This window comes from Pteropus medius, unplaced genomic scaffold, assembly GCF_902729225.1.
Source record: "Pteropus medius unplaced genomic scaffold, Ma_sr-lr_union100, whole genome shotgun sequence".
Lineage (NCBI taxonomy): Eukaryota > Metazoa > Chordata > Mammalia > Chiroptera > Pteropodidae > Pteropus > Pteropus medius.
This window is the reverse complement of record NW_024351647.1, coordinates 5261908-5280067: the sequence shown is the minus strand read 5'-3', so window position 1 is coordinate 5280067 and position 18160 is coordinate 5261908. Positions and strand designations below refer to the sequence as shown.

Here is an 18160-nt window from a genome sequence, read left to right as displayed (position 1 = left end):
TTTATAATAAAATGCCAAAATTCTTATGACATAAGGTTGAATTTAAAAAGCAATATAAAATGGAATTCTCTATATAATATTTGCTCAATTATTCTGTAAGCTAAAATTATACTTTAAAAAGTCTATTAATTTAAAAAAACTGCATATAATTATAAACAACAGTATGATTACAGCTGATTATTTTTAAAAAGACTAACAAACACTTGATTTTGAGCAGTAGAATAACAATCACTCCCTCTACTGTCTCACTAGATTTAAAAAATTTTCTTTAGGGAAAATTATATTACTTTTATTGTGAAACAATATTCACTGTTTTTTCTTTTTAATTATGACAAAAAGAGAGAAATAAAAGAATATGCCCTACTGACCAAGCACATAATAATTCAACATTCTTTTAGATCTTTTGATGTCTATGGTCAATTTAGTCAAACGTCACGGTTCATAGCCAAAGGCAGCATTATATATTAAATGTGTGCAGTTGTTAATTATGCCTATTGTCTAAAACTATGCTTTAAAATGGATTTAAATATGAATAAAATGAGCTATTATAAAGTAACTGGGAAGGAAAAAAACAAAATATTAATAGAAGAAATCTGGTAAAATGTTAGTCACTTTCATAATATTAAACATAAAATCCAGTGAATCTGGCAATAAGTACCTGAAATAATGCTTACAACCCCAAAGCTTATACTATCATTAACTTTAATTGTACTTCATTAAGTGAATCAACTTCCTAATTGGTGCCTAAAATACATACAAATTAAATGACTGGATGAAATGTGAAAAGGAATCACGCAAACTTATCTGATTTGAATTAGGCGACATTAAAAATTACTTTAATAAACAGAAAGCAAATTGCAATCTGCAATTTTAAAATGAACAAGGTAAATCTGTTCATTGAAATAATTGCATGCTTGAGGAAAAATGGCATAAACTCACAAAACGAGCTGAGGAAGATCATGACTAGACTTTTAGGTCAATCTATCATCTAAGTAGGTTACCCTAGAACCTTTCAGAATTAAATTGAATTAATCATTGTTCTCTTCTCCTGGTATTTTTTTAGTCAAGAAAAAAAGGTTAAAAATTCTTTTATACACCGTTTCAAAACTCATCCCCATTTATTCACCTGCTGAAATCTTTCTCTGTCTCCAGCTCCTCTTCTCCATGACCAAGACGCAGGAGGTGGCGCTCATCAATGTCTAAAGCCATGATTTTTTCAAACAACTGGTTCAGGGCCTGGAGCATAAAACAGAAAGGATGGTGGTGCGTTTTAAAGATTAGGTACTTCTTTAAAAGTAACAAAATCATTCAGAAGTATAGAAAGAATGAGCAATGCTCAGTCAGATAGGAATCAAACATTCTTTTATTGAAACACAAAAGGAAATACATTAGGCAATTTACAATTTAAATAAAATATTTTTATTGAATTCTGATATTTCTGCCTATGAATATTTAGCCAAATCAATAATTAGAAACCATAAAAATTACCTAGCCACTAAATCTCTCCTTCTAATTTATGAAAAGAGAGGTTCTGGCCCAGTTTCAACTTCTCCCAAGTAGTAAAAATTACTAAAAGAACTAATAACCACACTAAGTTTCATGTCACTCAAAAGAGTTTCCATGGATTATAAAGAACTGAAAAGTTTTTGTGGTGGAGAAGGACTCTCAGGTAGTGAGTGTGGAAGTAGAATACATCAAGAGGACCACAGACAGGAAAGATAGAGTGCATCATTCAAACCTTAGGCTGAAAGTCTAAAGATCTCTATTCAACAATGGGCAGAGCACTCATCATAAATTCTTCTGATGAAAACCATTCAGAAGTCACCCGTGAAATACTCATGTTTAGGGTTCCCTCAAATCTTAGTATTCTTTATCTGAATATCTGCAGTTACAAGGTTTTGAAGAAAGGCAAGTTTCATAGTATGAGAAGATACACTAATAAGACATCATTTAAAAATTAGCTCCCACTCAGATATCTCTCCTAATTTATCATCAGTCTAACCCTACCCATAAGTCAACGTCCAGTCTCGTAAACATCCAGGTTATATATAAGGTAAGTGTAGGTATTTTTTTGTTAACAAAATTTAAGCAATTAGAGCTCAGAAACTGAAGAGATAAACATAAATTACAAAAAAAAAAAAAAATCCCCGCTATCCAAACTCTTAATACTTTCCATTCAAAACATGAGACCCAACAGTTCAGACCACATCACATTACTCACTATCCAAACCTTTGCTATCCAAACTCAGGAACCATATAGATTTAGAGGGCAAAAAATACTCGCACGCTGCAATCTCAGGAAAAAAACTGCAAGATTTCATTGTAAATTAGAGTGATGTTGGAGAACTGCTTGAATTATAAAAGCAAATCAAAGTCAGGCAAATGACACAGTTGTGAAAAATCAATGATTTGACAGACATCAAAGAGGATGATTTTATTATCAAAGGATCAAAAAAGGCCTTAGCAAACAATGAAGTCCTTGGCTATTTTGCAAAATAATCTCTAAAATTGTGCTATACCAGTCTATTAGTAGAGAATACTAAAGAAAGTCATTATCAAGTTATGACAAAACTTACTAAAAAATACTATGTTAAAACGATAACACATGAAATATTCATTATTCACCCTAAGAATTTGCAAATAGAAAAAATTACAGACTAAATTATATTAAATAGACAAAAAATGTACATAATTTGTTTCTTTTATCAAGATATAGTCTCAATCAATCCTCCCCCAACACAATTTTAGTACAATATGCCACCATTACCTATAAACTTCAAAGACATAAAAACATGGTAAGTGAATAAACAGGATAGTATTCATTTTAAAACCTGTAGATTAAAAGTTGATGATAACTGGAATTTAGTATTCTAAAAACCCAGTGCTTCTTGGCAGACCAACTCTTTCATAGAACTAGTTAAACTGAAATTACCATCGTTAATGTGTTCAGAGAAAATAAATACCTTTAGAGGTTTAGCCTACCATGAAAGTTTCATAAGATGTTTCAGCATGTTCTGAGAGTTGCCTATCATGTTTCATATGAGAGCTAATGTTACTTGTTCTTCATTTCTATGATAGTGACGGCTCCAGAACTACCATAACACACAGATAGAGGTAAAGATAATTTTTTAGCCATTACTGACAAGAAAGGAGTTTGTTTTTATTATTTTAGCTGTTTATAAAGCCTTATATTGAATCTGCAACCAAAACAGTCCTTCCATGTAATATATTCATATGTATACTTCATAAAGATTTAAAATACAATACAGTATTAATATAGTTTAGACCTAGTCTTTTAGGAATATTCGTTCTACTAGCAGAACAATGTTACTACTAAGGGTTAATATTTTGATCTCAAAGTAAAAGCTCTAGCTTAGCACAGAAGATGGAGAGAGGCAATTTAATTTAATCTAAATATCTGACTACATGTCCGAATATTCTTCTTAACTTTTCTACAATATGACTCCCTCAATTAGAAATATAAATTTTTAAAAAATATTTTCCTCAATATAGTCTGGTCATGGCCAGTGATAATCCAAGAATAACTCAATAACTCATCAGCTTTTCCTTGTATTGTGTAACTACAATCGGGTTACCATACAAGCAGAAATCTCCATTGTGCTTTCATGCAGTCCCTGCTCCTTCTTTATCGTCCCCCCAGGTCCATTCTACACATGGGTGCATACATTCATTCTCCCGTGCATTCATTCTCCCCTCCCTCCCACTCCCTCCCTTTTCCTCTTCCTTTCTCTCTCTCTCCCTCTCTCTCCCTCTCTCTCTTTCACTCATTCACTTACTCACTCTTCTCACCTGATTAGAATGAGTAACAATCAGAGTCCTCTGCTCTGGAAAATTGTGGTAGATATTGGATATGATCTGAACCGCCACATCTGTTTTTCCTGTACCTGGTGGGCCTACAACCTGAAAAGGGGATGAGCACATAGGAAACTACTAAGTTAGCATGTTATTAGAAAATGGAAATTAGAAAACTGAAAGATAAAATAAATTTAAAAATCTGCTGGATGAGTTCAATAGCATAATGAACAGGATGGTGTCAACGAACTTTAAGACACATCAATAGAAATCACCCAACCTAAACAACAAGCAGGAAAAAGAAGATTAAAACAAGTAAGACACAGAGCCTCATGAATCTATAGGCAATACTAAAAGGTCTAACATTCATATCACTGAAGTCTTAGAAAGAGAGGAAAAATGTACAATATAGAAAAAGTCTTTGAAAAAATAATGGATGAAAACTTCCCCAATTTGGCACATCATAAATCAACAGATTCAAGTTCAGCGAACTTTGAACAGAATCCCAAAGAAATCTAAGCCTAGATACATCATAATTAAGTTGTTGAAAACTAAAGACAAAGAAAAAATATTAACAGCAACCAGAGAAAAATGATATATTATATAGCAAAAAGATGTTTCAAATGATTGTGGATTTCTCATCAGAAACCATGAAAGTCAGAAGGAAGTGGAATAATATTTTTAAAGTGCTGAAAGAACTGTCAATGTAGAATTATATGTCCAGTGAAAATATCTTTAAAGAATTAACATGAATTAGAGATACATTACATAACGATAAAAGCATCAATTCACCAAGAAGACATTAACAACTCTGAGTATGTATGTACACATTCACGAAGCTTTAAAATATGTAAAGCAAAAATTGACAGAACTGAAAGGAGAAAAAGACAAATAATTATAGTTGGAGACTTCAATACTCTTCTCTCAGTAATCAACCAAATAGTAGGTGGAATTTCAGCAAGGACGGAAAAGCACAGAATACCATCAGCCAAATAAAACTGACATAACAGGACACTCCTCCACGCCCAAAACAACAGAATATACATTCTTTTCAAGTACAAATGGAATATTCACCAAGAGAAATCATATCCTGGGCCATAAAACAAACCTCAACCAATTTTTTAAAAAACTGAAATCATATAAACGATGTTGTTCTCTGACCATAATGAACTTACACCAGAAATCAGTAACTGGAAGATGACAGAAAAATCTCCAAAACCTTGGAAATTAAACACACTTCTAAATCAGTTGTCAGCACTTTCTGTAAAGGGCCAGCAAGTAAGCATTGAGGCTTTGTGGCCCATACAATCTCTGCTGTGAGTATTTAAATTCTGCTGATGTAGCACAAAAGCAGGCACACATAAATACATTAACAAATGGGCACAGCTATGGTCTAATAAAACTTTATTTACGAATACTGAAATGAGTATCAAGATCGCCATATTCATACAAAAATCTGATGCTTATAGTCTAAATCCATATGAGAACGTGTATAACAATAATTCTCTTACCATAGTCAGCCCAGGCTGCATTCCAGCTCGGATGGCCTCTATTTGTGTATGAGTGAACTGGATTGTATTACTGCAAATAATAATAATAAAAAAAGTTGGTTGATAATACAGATGAATGACATTTAGTAAAAATTTAGACAACTAAACATCTGTTCTGCATTTGTCCCTATTCTCCCAATTTCTTCTCTACTCCATCACCACGCGTGTGTGTGTGTGGTAAAAAACACACATGAAATCTGCTCTCTTAACAAAATTTAAATGTACAGCACTGTACTGTTGTATTGTTAACTGTTGAGTACAATGCTGTACAGAAACTCTGTAGAACTTTTATATCTTATATGACTGAACCAATCTCTTCTGAGTGACTCTTTACCCCCACGCTTCCACAGACCAATTAAAACTGAATCTTGTGAAAAGACTACAGTTATTTTTTTAACACACTGAGCCCATCCCAGACCTCATTTTGGAGTGTCAAAGTTCTAGTTCCCAATCTAATACCAGACATAATGCCACTTTATTAGTCATGCAACACATGCACAAGGGTAGCTGCTGTATGTGACATATGGCCATGAAGTAAGAACGCTGTGTTCAAATTAAGGTAGCCCTCTAATATTTCTTATAGTACCTGAAAATGTTTCTTTTTGAAATATGACTACGGAATGTCCAAAAAAGTCTGAGCTATTCGGCCAGCTGATAGAAGGAAAGTAGGTATAGTGATTTTTTTTAAAAAAAATCAAAAAATTATTATTCATCATTACGATTAGCATAGACAGTAAAATTACCGTTTGGGTTGGTTGTAAGGATAAGGACCCCTATTAGGAATAACATGAGGTTCAACAATTAAGGTCTTTGCCTCCTCAGTGTCTTCATCTTCCCCATCTGCATCTTTCCTTTTCTTCCCTTTTCCACTTCTTACTGGAAAAGTTATCCTACGAGACCAAAATCTTTGTTAATTTTTACAAAGTACTTATCTTGTGCATGACATTGTATAGAAGATAATCAGATCAGTAAAAAACATTTATGGCCTAAAGGAACTCACTATCTGTACATAAATTTTGAAAAAAGATTTAAAAGCTGTAAAGGCTGTTCATACTAGAAACAGTCATTTGATTAAGTGAGCATGAAAGAAAAAACATTTTATCCTTATGTCACAGGTACTGTAAAGTGTTCTACACATACATTGTCCTTCATTTAATCAGAAAAGGCGTCATGGGACAGGTGGCATCTAAGACGCGTTTCAAAGAATTTAGACAGACAAACATAGGATGGAAGATATTCCAAGAAGAAAGAAAACGGCAGAGGTTCAAGTACAACAAGAAGCCAGTTTTGCCGGAGAGTAAGATACAATAAGAAAAAAATAGGCTGGAGAAAAAAGCTGGCTCCTTGTTATGACACCTTTGGAATATCAAGCTTTTAAAGCAGAAGTTCTTAGTCTGCGGTCAGGGATTCCTCAAGAGACAACTCCCCATAGGTACCTGGGGAAATCAATGACTACTCTAAAATTAAACTAAACAAGTTAATTCTGTGTGTGTACTTTTTCCAGTCTTTCTTCCCATTCTGAAAGGACAGATAATATATTCCCCACCCCGATCCACTACAAATGCTAAGAACCAAAGAGGCTAAGAGGTCGTTATTTTGATAAGCGACAGGAAAAATCAGGTTTTTAGTTAGGGAGTTGAATGGACTCTACCAGTAAATCATATAATGAGTTCAAGGGAGGAAACAAGTAGGGAAGGCACTGCCATGTACATACAGACTGAAGGTGTTGAGGGCCTAGAAAGGTAGCAGTCAGGAATGACATATAAAAAAAAGTACACTTAAGGCAGAATCTATAAAACATAGCAAGAGTTATAGCAGTAAAAATGATTAAAAAATAATGCTGAGATTAAAGATGGGGTGACTAGAAGAATGATTTTGCCATTAATAGGAGGAAGACAAGGTATGGGTGTTAAAAGGATACATGTTTTTAATATGTTAAATTATTATATTTATATTCAGTAGTCAATTAAAAGCTGTATGTTCTTATTTCCAAACAAGAAAGTAAACACTTTGCTACCAGCCATTGGTGTATTGAGTGCATTACTACTAATCCTTATATGGAAATCAGGAAATACCAATCAGTGCTTCAGATACTTTGTTCTACTTCTACTCAAATTTAATACTAAAGCTCCTTTAACGTCAAATACAATTATTGTAAGTATTTAAAATTTGTGAAAGCAAGCAAAGTTAAAAGAAAAGTATTTTCCTGAAAACAGATGTTCAAAATTACATGGCTAAGTATATTAATTAGGAAATATAGCATATGACCATTTCTTCAGTAAATGCTATAAATATATTTATATAGTACTTTTCAGACAACAAGCATTTTCTGATGAAGCTACTTTTATTGTAGTCTTAAAATAGCTATTACACAAAGAAGGAAAAATAGAGTCAAATAAAATAATTTTACCCCAGTGATTATATGGTGAAAATAAAGACTGCCCAAACAAAATCCAGATATGCTATTCAAAGCTTACTTTAGCTACAGCCCTGATTGGCCTCAGACTGTCTACAGAAAGCCTGACTTTACCTGAAAGGGGGTATCTGTAGAGCTGGGTCATCCACAGTTACTTTAACATTATGACCAGGAAAGCTGGTTTTCAAATGCTCAATGGAGAGAAATGTATCATTGAAATCAAGGGTGGCAATCTGATTGGGCATTTTTGAATAATGTGCACTACTTGGATCCCCGTAACCTAAAATGATATCATGCAGCCAGTCAGGTACCACACAGTCAGTATTCATCAGGTTCCGAATAGTTTCCAGCACAGCCTGTCAGTAAAAGGACAGAAAAAGATTGTGTCAAGAAGACATCTCAAACATTTGCACTTCAATGGAATGCAGAGCTGGCCACACTAATCCAGAATTCCCATGTGTTTCAGGGTAAGAAGCTATTTTCTGCTGACAGGTGTTTGGCCAGACTGAATCAACAGCTATATTTTCAGCTGATCCCATACACTGAGTTAAACAAAAGACCAAACTTAGCAAGAACAGTTTATCCGTTAGGAGTTCATTTACACAGAATGTCATAAATGAGTTTACCACTTGACTTCTGTTGGGTAGGATGAAAATCCAACCAGGTCCACACAATAGCAAGAAACATAGAACAAACCCTTAAAGAAAATGCTTCCTTAGGAACGACCAGAGTTTTCTCCCCCTTATATTCCACAGTTCCTCAATGCTAAGAACACACACAACCAGAAGCACATTAATGTGTGCCTCGACTGTGAAACACATCACAATTTAGAAATATTAAAACTGGCATTGTCGGAAATAAAAAATTTAAAAAATGTGAACATGATATAAATGAAATGTCAAATAAAATTTCAGGATGAAAGAATCAGGACTACAATAAAAGGTCATTACAGTAGTTAATATCTACATAGTCAAAAGTAATTATTAAAAGCCAAGGCAAATTCTTATACTTTCCAACAATTCTTTCAACAAAATGATCTATTTCACATACGGAAATCAGAAGGCTAGGCTATTCAAAGGATAAAATAACCAAATGAGCCACTTTTATATCACAAATGCTATACAATCCAATAGGATAACAAAAATAACAGGATAGTTTTGTTAACCACACTCTTACCACATTGCCTTGTTTTGTTTTTTTGCACTTATCACTACTTGCAATTCTTATTCATGTACTTGGTTACTTGTTTATCACTTGTCTAATCCCCACTAGCAGGGATCTAGGACAGTTTAAATATGGGATGAGTAAATGGACAGATAAATAATTATGATTCTAGTAGAGAGATAACAATGATACAAAGGAGCAGAATGTGGCAAATAGAAAAGAATATTACAAAATACAACAGGAACACAGTTCGAGGTAGGTGAGAGATGGATGTAGGAAACACTTTTGATATTAGGAAAGGTTCATGGAGGAAAGCGGCATTTTAGTTTAACTCAAGTAAAGAATTTGTGAAAAACCTTTGATTTATATCATCATTAATGTAACATCACGGAAATGTTTTGAGAAGCAGAGTGAAATGTCAGTGGAAGAGTATGAAAAACAGGTGAATGGTGACTATGAGGAGAATAGGGGTAGAGACAGAGGAGGCTATTTGGGGCAACTATTCAGGCAAGAAGTAAGGATCAGGACAGGCTGTACAAACAGGAAGAGAGAGAGGAGATAAATGAGGGCTGCTGCCCAGGTATATAATGAAATACCAAATTTATCAAAAGAGCATTCTTCCTGTCCCAAACACGGCCAAGTTAATCATTCCTCCTTTTTCTTGGATCAGAACCTGAATGGTTCTTTTGAACTTCCATGACACTTTTATCTCCATCTTTCTTATGGCTTTTGGCACCTTCTGAGCTTTCATGGTAGTTATTTGTCTATATTTCTAACTTCTCTTATTAGTGCTCTATGGACCCTAAAGGTATAAGCTGTCTCTTACTCATCTTTATTAGCTCCATATTACTTAGTACAATATCAGACACACAATAGGAATTAAATATAATGGTCAAAAGAATAAATATAAGAAAGAAACATTTCATTTTTGTAAACTGACTCATTCTGAGAAACAAAACAGAAACAGATAGAACAAAGCGTAATCATAAAAGTTTATTTTTACATTGCATTCTAATGTCAGAGAAATAATGAATATATAATCATTAGGTGTCATAAAGGGAAAATAAAGATAAATGGATAAAGAATGATGAGAAAGAAAGCTGTTACTTTAGATAAGGTTGCCAGAGAGAACTTCTCTTAGGAGGTAGCATTTTTTTTTTAATTAATTATTTTTTTTTAATGGTGACATTGGTTAATGAAATCCAGTAAGTTTCAGTTGTACATTTTAACAGTAAGGTGTATATATATTTACACTGTGAGGAAGTAAGATTTAAACAGTTGTTGCCCATATAAAGTGAGGGAACAAACCAGGTTAACACCTGGGAGAAGACTGCCTAGGTGGACGCAACCATATGTGCAAAGGCTTAGATTATTAAAGAACAGCAAAAAGGTCAGTGTGACCGGTATGGTGTGAATGAGGGAAAAGTATTAGAAAATGATGTTGGAGAGGTAGCCAGAAGACAGATGATGAACAGGCCACCTGGATTACGGTAACAACTTTCTACTGTGATGGGAAACCATTATGGTGATGAACAGGGTACCCCAAGGTATAATTGACATTCAGTTGCTATGTGGGGAAGCAGTCAAAAATGGAAGTAGGGATGAAGGTGTCTTGGACATGGCACCAGTGGAGGTGGTGAGCTAATCAGATTGACTGATGAATTAGATGTGGAGCAGGAGACAAAAGAAATCGAGAATATTTCCACCGTTTTGTCAACAGGCTGAGATGTGGAATCAATTTCTTTGTATATGAAGTTTTCTTTTCTTAATCACAACAATGGGTAAAAAAAAAGGTAATAAAATAATAATGTTTAAGAAGCATCATGTTTGGGAGAGAGAGAAAGGCCCTTGTGCAAAAGCTACTGTTATTAAATACAAGAAATGCTCAATGTTTAACTTTGATAATATAGTTTCAAATAATAATTTTAAGAGTAAAACCCTTGACTAAAACTACTTCCTCCACAAAGTTATTATAAAAGTAAAACTCTCTAGCCCCCAAACCTCCCTTTTCTCACTAATGAGTGAAGTATAAATACATTATATCATAGAGTAGTTCAGAGTTCCAAGTATCCACAGCAGTATTCTTAAAGTGATATGGAAGTACACCTACTTTTGATTTTAAAAAGAATTCCTAGTAAACAAATAAACAAAATGTTTTCTTCACCTCGTACAGGGGCATAAACTGAGTATCTAATATACAAAAAGCAAGGAAGGAGGCTAACCTTTAAAGTAACACCTGGATTTATATTTTAAGTTTCTAAATTCATCAAAAGACAAAATATATTTAAGTAAATAAATTTCCTTGTTTTTATATTTAATCTATATGTTAAGAATTTAAGAGAAATGTTTAGAATCAAAAGCAGTAATCATTATTTTAACAAATCATTTTTAAACCTAGTATTTAAGTATTTACATCTTAACAGTTATTCAAATTATGACATAGTACTTTTAGTTATATAGCCCTCAAATTACCTTAAAGTTATTTTCCTTTGGTTTTCTCCTCATTATTATATTGAAGGTTTCATATACATCTTCTGCTCCATTTTGTATAGTATTAGTCATATCTTGTTGATACTGGTTTGGATCCAAAAATACTCTAAATGTTCTTGACTCTCCTCTAAGATTGGGTCTGGGTTCAGGTCCTAAACATTTTTTAAAAGTTTGTTAAATGAAATGTATACTTTTCAAATATCAATGTCAGTTAGCAGTATTCCTTTTCTAGAAATGATGAGTCAACAGTCCAGACTTGACTCCAGCCATTCCTTTGACTAAAATGCTTTCCACTTACCAATTTCAAATTCTAAGAAGCCAAAAATATTTTCTCCTTTCTCTAATTCTTATTATTTCTTCCAAGAACAGTTATGTAATGTTTATGATGCAATGCCATGCATTGCAATTACTTGTATATGTCCTCAAATAAAATGAGAGCCATAGAAGTCAAAAAACTTTACTTCTGTGAGTCACTCATAGTGCCTCTTACTTATTGCCTTACATATAGTAATTATCTGGCTCATCATTCTTTTTGTTCTTCCATATTCTATATCTAATATCACTGTTATGAAAGGAAATTTTATATACTAATGGCTGAAAACTCAGAGGCCCTTTGCCCACTCTTTTTTGTCGTAGATCTCCAACTCTGGTCACATTATGTGGTCTTATGTTTATTCCAACTATTTTTCATTCCCTCCTATTTTTCATTTTTTTAGTGATGAGTGGCCTAATTATCAGTACTTTAGTAATGGTATGATGTTGAAATCACAGATGATAAAAGCTAACTTAAGTTCTGAGAGAAGTTTAATAAATAGATTGTAAAATAAGCACTGGACATGGACGCGGTTATGATTTAATAGGAAATATTACCAAAAAAGTCAGGATAACATAAGAATTTCATAGAGCAATGAGTGATAAGCCTAAGAACTTAAAGAGCTGATGAACCTTATAAGGTAATGTTTCTAAAGGGGGTAATTCTGGCATCCCAGGCAGAATACTTCCTTCTACAAGGCAATTGTTTACACGCTTGGCATCCTTGTTCCCCACCCATCAAATTGCCATAGCTCATCACCTCCGACCCCTGCCCCTACCCCAGGCATCTGGCAATGTAAATACCACTACACACTTCAAAGGGCAGGGTAGTGCTGTTCCCAATTGAGAACCACTGCTATAATAAATCAAATCCAGTAAAACTTAAGATGGAAAATTTAGGCAAATATTATCAATGACCTATAAAAGGTGTTCTGAGGTTTTTCAAAAGCAATATTATAAAGTATTAAAAAAGGAAAAGTTTTAAACACGGTGATTTCAAAATATCTTGTCCTTTCCACTTCTAAGACAGAAGTTTAGAAACCATATTATTTATTTCTAAAACTGGGTGGTCAGTACTCTACATATTTTATATAATATTCTTTGTGTCGATTTAGTATATAACACTAAAAATATTACCTAAGGTGTAAAAAGAAAAAAGGAAAAAGAATTTATCATGTACATATACTCTTTGAAAAATATAGATCATCATACCATCTTCAATGACACGTCCTTTATCATCCAGCATGCCCTGGATTTCACAGCCTCTGACATAAACCAGTCCGACCTGCTCAATAAAAGGTCTCCTACGGTCAAACTTGGTACCATAAGGTTTTGTGGGACGCACAGTAATTAAAAAGCACACATCGTGCTTACGAAGGCCTGGTAAAACATAAAGACATTTTCACTTATTAGAAAATCCTTATTGTCAGTCTTTTGTTGGCAAATTCTGTTCCTTTTATCTTTGGAATAGAGATACAAACATTTAAAATATCAGAGGTGATCAATGATTATATTTGCATTGTAATACAATTATGAGTTTTTCTATAATCTCTAATACTCACTGTTTGATAGCAACAATTAGAATGAAAGTTTCTCTTTATATTTTAAAATTGGAAACTTCTATGCCATGAATACATTACTGAATAAGTCCTCCAAGTCAGGCTATAGCTCCAAAATTGGATGCTCGTCATCATTCTTATTTTTAACATTCTTAATAAGTAACCAAAAATATGGTTGGCATATAATACATCTACATCATATTTAGCAGGTTTCTAACATCAGTTTAAACTATCCATCAGTCATTCCAACAACAGTCTAACAGTATTTTACCAAAAAAAGGTCAACTCAAGAAAAATTCATCAAGGCACAAAAGCACTGTTTACAGATATCTTCTTAAGAAGAATAATTATATGTAGTTTCAGTTGGCAAATACTGAAAATTTTTATAAGTGACTGTCAAGCAATAGACTTGTGCCAAAGTTCATGGCTTCTCAGTTATTTGACCAAAAATTGGATTCAACTTCATTCCTCAGCTATATTAAAAGTAGACACTGGAAGATAAAGGACATAAAATTACATCACACAGCATATAATGTTATATCACTTTTTTTTTTTCTGATTCAATTTTGTTAGTCAGTGTATGACATAAATGCAAATTTAAATAGTCTGCTTGCTAATAACCTTGGTAGCAAGGTATACAACTAAATCAAATCAACAATGTGAGTGTGTAGCTAATAATATTGGGATCATTCTGATTTCTTTCAATGTGGAGTGGGTTTTGAGTGTGGCTAGAAATAATAACTCTGATTCATAATAATAATGTTTAATTCTCAAATTCTATGCAAAGAGGCAAGAGAAGCAATGAGAATTAAGGGGAACTGTTCACTATGTGAGTTGTACTGCCTGTATGACTTCTGATCTCCACAACTCATTAAAACTTCTAAGTGTTAGAGCCAAAAAAGTGGCACTGAGAAGTAATTTAGTCCCTACCAATGTCACTTTTTGGCATCACTGAGGGATGACTGCCTGTTCCCTCCTAAAGCAGATCATTTTACTATGGACGTCTTAGATTCAAATTAAAAATACCTATGTTACAATGAGCTTAACTACCTCTTTCCTTTCAATCATTTGCATTTACTCCATCTGTCAATGTGCCTTCTGGAGCAGAAACCAGCATTTCAATTTCCTTAACCCATTTCTCATTTAGAAAAAAAAAGTGCAGCTCACTGCCAGTGTTAATTTAATTTTACATAAACATGCTCTTTGATACTGAAGCAAATCTGACTGGTTTTCAATGTGAAAATAAAATATAAAAACTGTTCTTGAAGTTATTTCTAAACAGAACTTGTCTCTAATCCTAATGTAACAGAAATGTATACATAAATTGGATTCATCAAATGAATCTTCAGCTAACAACTGTTCGAGAACGTTAACATCACGTGTAGGAATGCTATGTTTTCTAGGATTTGACATTTTCAGTGATCGAGAATTACTATATTTTGTAAATGAAAATACCACCACTAAAAACAGAATGCTTTAAATAGAATAATGTCATTTGTTTCCAAAGACTATCGATATGCCAGAGCAATGAGAAAATAATAAAAAAGCAAGATATTTCATGGCAAATGAAATATGGGGGTACGGTTACGACTGTAATCCTTGAGTTATCTCAGGGTAAACAGTGCAGCCGCAAGAGCTGCTGGCAAGTATTCTCAAGGCAAATGGGAAAAGGGTTCTTTCTTTTTTTAGAGAAGATGAGAGCTTGAGCTTCATATCTTCTTGAAAGGACAAGAAGGACGTTTTATAGTATTTAGCTTAAACTCTTCAAAGCTATTCTGTTTTTACAGGCCAGCATTCACTACTGTTTACAGAATCTCCCTCTCAATTTTTGCCTCCATTTTCTATTTGGTTACTCTATTTGTGATCAATACTAGCCCTGAATTTTGGCTCTGACCTCCCAGAAAACACTTTCTCCTCATCATGCCCCCAAATAGAAATCACTTGTTCCACAATACTCTAATATTCTCTATCTTGCCCATCAAAATTCACTCATTCTATTTCTCATTCTACCAGAGGCTTATGAAAAAAAAAAAAAGGAAAGAAAAAGAAAAAAGAAAAAGACTAATGTCCTTCTTTATAGCAGTCTCAGATAAAACATCCTTTTTTTTTTCCTTAACACCATAACACAGACTTGTCATTTGTCATCTATAAATTTCTGTAAGGGGTCATTTTTTGTTGTTAAGTTTTTTTTTTCAATACTACTTCTAGGGGTAGCCAATAAGATTTCAGTTTATTATCACCATGTAGAAGTGTTTAATATCTCCTTAAGCTCCAAGGAGTAATAAATATAAGACCTTCTCCAGCAACTTAACACCTTTCTCAAGATTCAGAAATAATAAAGATATACATTAATCTAGATTTATAATGTGCCAGACTGGAACCCTTCTGAAGGATAGAGGAGTCACAGAAACAATCTTGTCACAAACTATACCCACTATAGTGACCATTTGTTAAACATTTCACCAGCTTCACTGCTGGATTCCTTTAGATTTATGTGATAAATATATCATATAGTCCCTCTGGTTTTAAACAGCTATATCAGGAGCAGTAATTTCTGAAAACTGAACCATTAAGGGACTATCCCATTCCTTCTGGCATGCCAAGAAGGTGGAAGGAGATAAAATCCACCAGCTACCATTCCTCAACAAGGCAGCAAGAGCTCTCACAGACAGCTGGGAGAAAAATATAAAAGTGCTAATTAAAAATCAGTTCATGTGCCATTTCTGACGTAGGTGCTATTGATGTTTTAACTGTATTTGACTTAGTACTTTTGAACATATTTGCCCCTAAATAAAATTAATTATGGAGCTCTTATCCCTAAAATCTTGCCTAGCAAAAAATAGAAAAAATAACTCCATTTCTCTGCAATTATTACTTACCTTTGAGTACATCTGATTTTACTGAGTCTTTATCTGACTTCCTCCCTTTGGTACAAGTAAACTATTATTATTTCTTTGAGTTTTTTTGCTAGATCTCCCTAAAACTCCTTCAGAGTTTGTCCCATTTAGATTTTGTATCTTTATTTTCCATAAATTATATTCATCCCTATCCTCTTCACTTTGGCTGCTTTTATCTTTTAAAAATATTAATTTTCCTTATTCGCTCTACATGAGTGTTCCCTCTTTCTTCAGTCAACAGCAATAGTTCTACTCCTTTTATATTAATCCTACAAATTCATAAACATTAGCTTGCTAAATTTAAAACACTTTCCACTCAGCTCTGCAAACTGCAATTTTCAAAACACTTTGGTATGAATGCTATTTCATGCTTTTTACTCAAGTATTAAGGCACTTAATTATTCTTATGTGATCTTTGGTATTTTTACTAATAATAATTACAAAGACAATTGTCATTCTTAAAATCGAACTTTAAGGATAAAATTTTAAAGGAGTTTAAAAAGGTAATATTTAAGTAATAGTACTCTGCTAATTCTCTAAGTGAAAGTCTATATATAAACTGAAAAAGCAAAAGGTAACCACTTTTTGAAATACAAAAATTACCTTCCCATTCGTCTTTGATGTGGTCTCTAACATTCAGATTGATGGTAACGTCCGCACGAACTCGGGTTGGCCAGTTTTCACCTATGTTGGGTTTCGCAACCTCAACCACAGTGAAAGCCACAATAGGCTGAGCCATGCGTGCCCAACCACCAAATACTACACCACCGTACTCAGACTGCCTGAAAACCAAAGAAGTGGACAATTATACAAATAATATATAACTTTCCTCCAACTTTTAGACAAGTGAAACTAGTAAGAATATATATTTAGCTAGTATTTAAGCCCTTACATTAGCAACTCCTATTTCTAAACTTGAAACAAAAAATTTAAGTCTCAACATACAGGGAGTATATAAGGTAGGATGAAACAGGTAAACATGACCCAGAAAAGAAAGGGAAGTAGAGGAATATCTACTGATATTCTTCACAACCCTGGGGAAAAAAGATAACTCTATACACACAAGAGCTAAGCCATTTTCTCAAAGAATGAAATAATCATGCACATTTAGTTTTATTTTATTTTCTTATCCTTTCCCCCTTCATCAAGATAGTGTGAACTGTTTATATTTTATCTTATGTACTATGAATATTTCTATAAGCTGTTCCAAAAAACATTTAAAACAAGCTAGAATTTGAAAAATTAAAAACAAGCAAATGATAATATCTATATGCAAATGTCTCCTTTAGAGTATAATACTGAAACCATTAAAAAGATGCTGCCAAGGACTGGGGGAACAAATAATCAAGCTAGTTGCAATAATTAGAACCACTACCATCCAAACGTTCATTCTTTCTTCTTATATTAGTCTACCTAGTGCTTTAATTTTTACATTAAATAGTGTATTTGGGAAATCTGTAATATAAAAACTGCAGCAATACTCCAAAATTGGAAAGTACTGCCAAAAACGACATGCTTGCAAAATAAATTACATTGTAAGGCTTTGTGTCAAACAAAAAACTGTAGAACTTCTTAATATCAAAGAGTGAAACTAATTAAAAATAAAAGCTTTGCAATCTATGACTTGGTTCATACTAGGACAATTTCTAAAAGGCATTACCTTGTGTCTAAACCCTTTGTAATAACTTTCTATCAGCACTCCTCTATTTTTTACAACTTTACTACAGTATAGTTTATATATCATAAAACTCATTCATTATAAATGTAAAATTCAATGATTTTTATTAAATATATAGAGTTGTGCATCCATTACCATAATCCAATTTTAGAACACTTCCACTATACTTAAAAAAGATCCCTTTTGCCCAACTGCAGTCAATCCCTGTTCCTACACCCAGGCAAGCACTAATCTACTCTGATTCTTTTTCCCCTTTATAAAATCTACTTCCATCACGAAGC

General features: G+C 33.3%; 1 protein-coding gene across 1 annotated transcript in view; it reads right to left on the bottom strand.

Moving 5' to 3' along the window:
- The window catches only part of AQR (aquarius intron-binding spliceosomal factor), an 86882-nt gene that overhangs the window by 24956 nt on the left and 43766 nt on the right, over positions 1–18160 (bottom strand). The window contains exons 17-24 of the mRNA XM_039843975.1: positions 16805–16983; positions 12958–13125; positions 11416–11585; positions 7894–8135; positions 6107–6253; positions 5325–5394; positions 3811–3921; positions 1127–1236 (exon numbers count right to left, since the gene is read on the bottom strand). Coding sequence (XP_039699909.1) covers positions 1127–1236; positions 3811–3921; positions 5325–5394; positions 6107–6253; positions 7894–8135; positions 11416–11585; positions 12958–13125; positions 16805–16983 — 1197 coding nt within the window. The remainder of the gene's footprint in view (positions 1–1126; positions 1237–3810; positions 3922–5324; positions 5395–6106; positions 6254–7893; positions 8136–11415; positions 11586–12957; positions 13126–16804; positions 16984–18160) is intronic.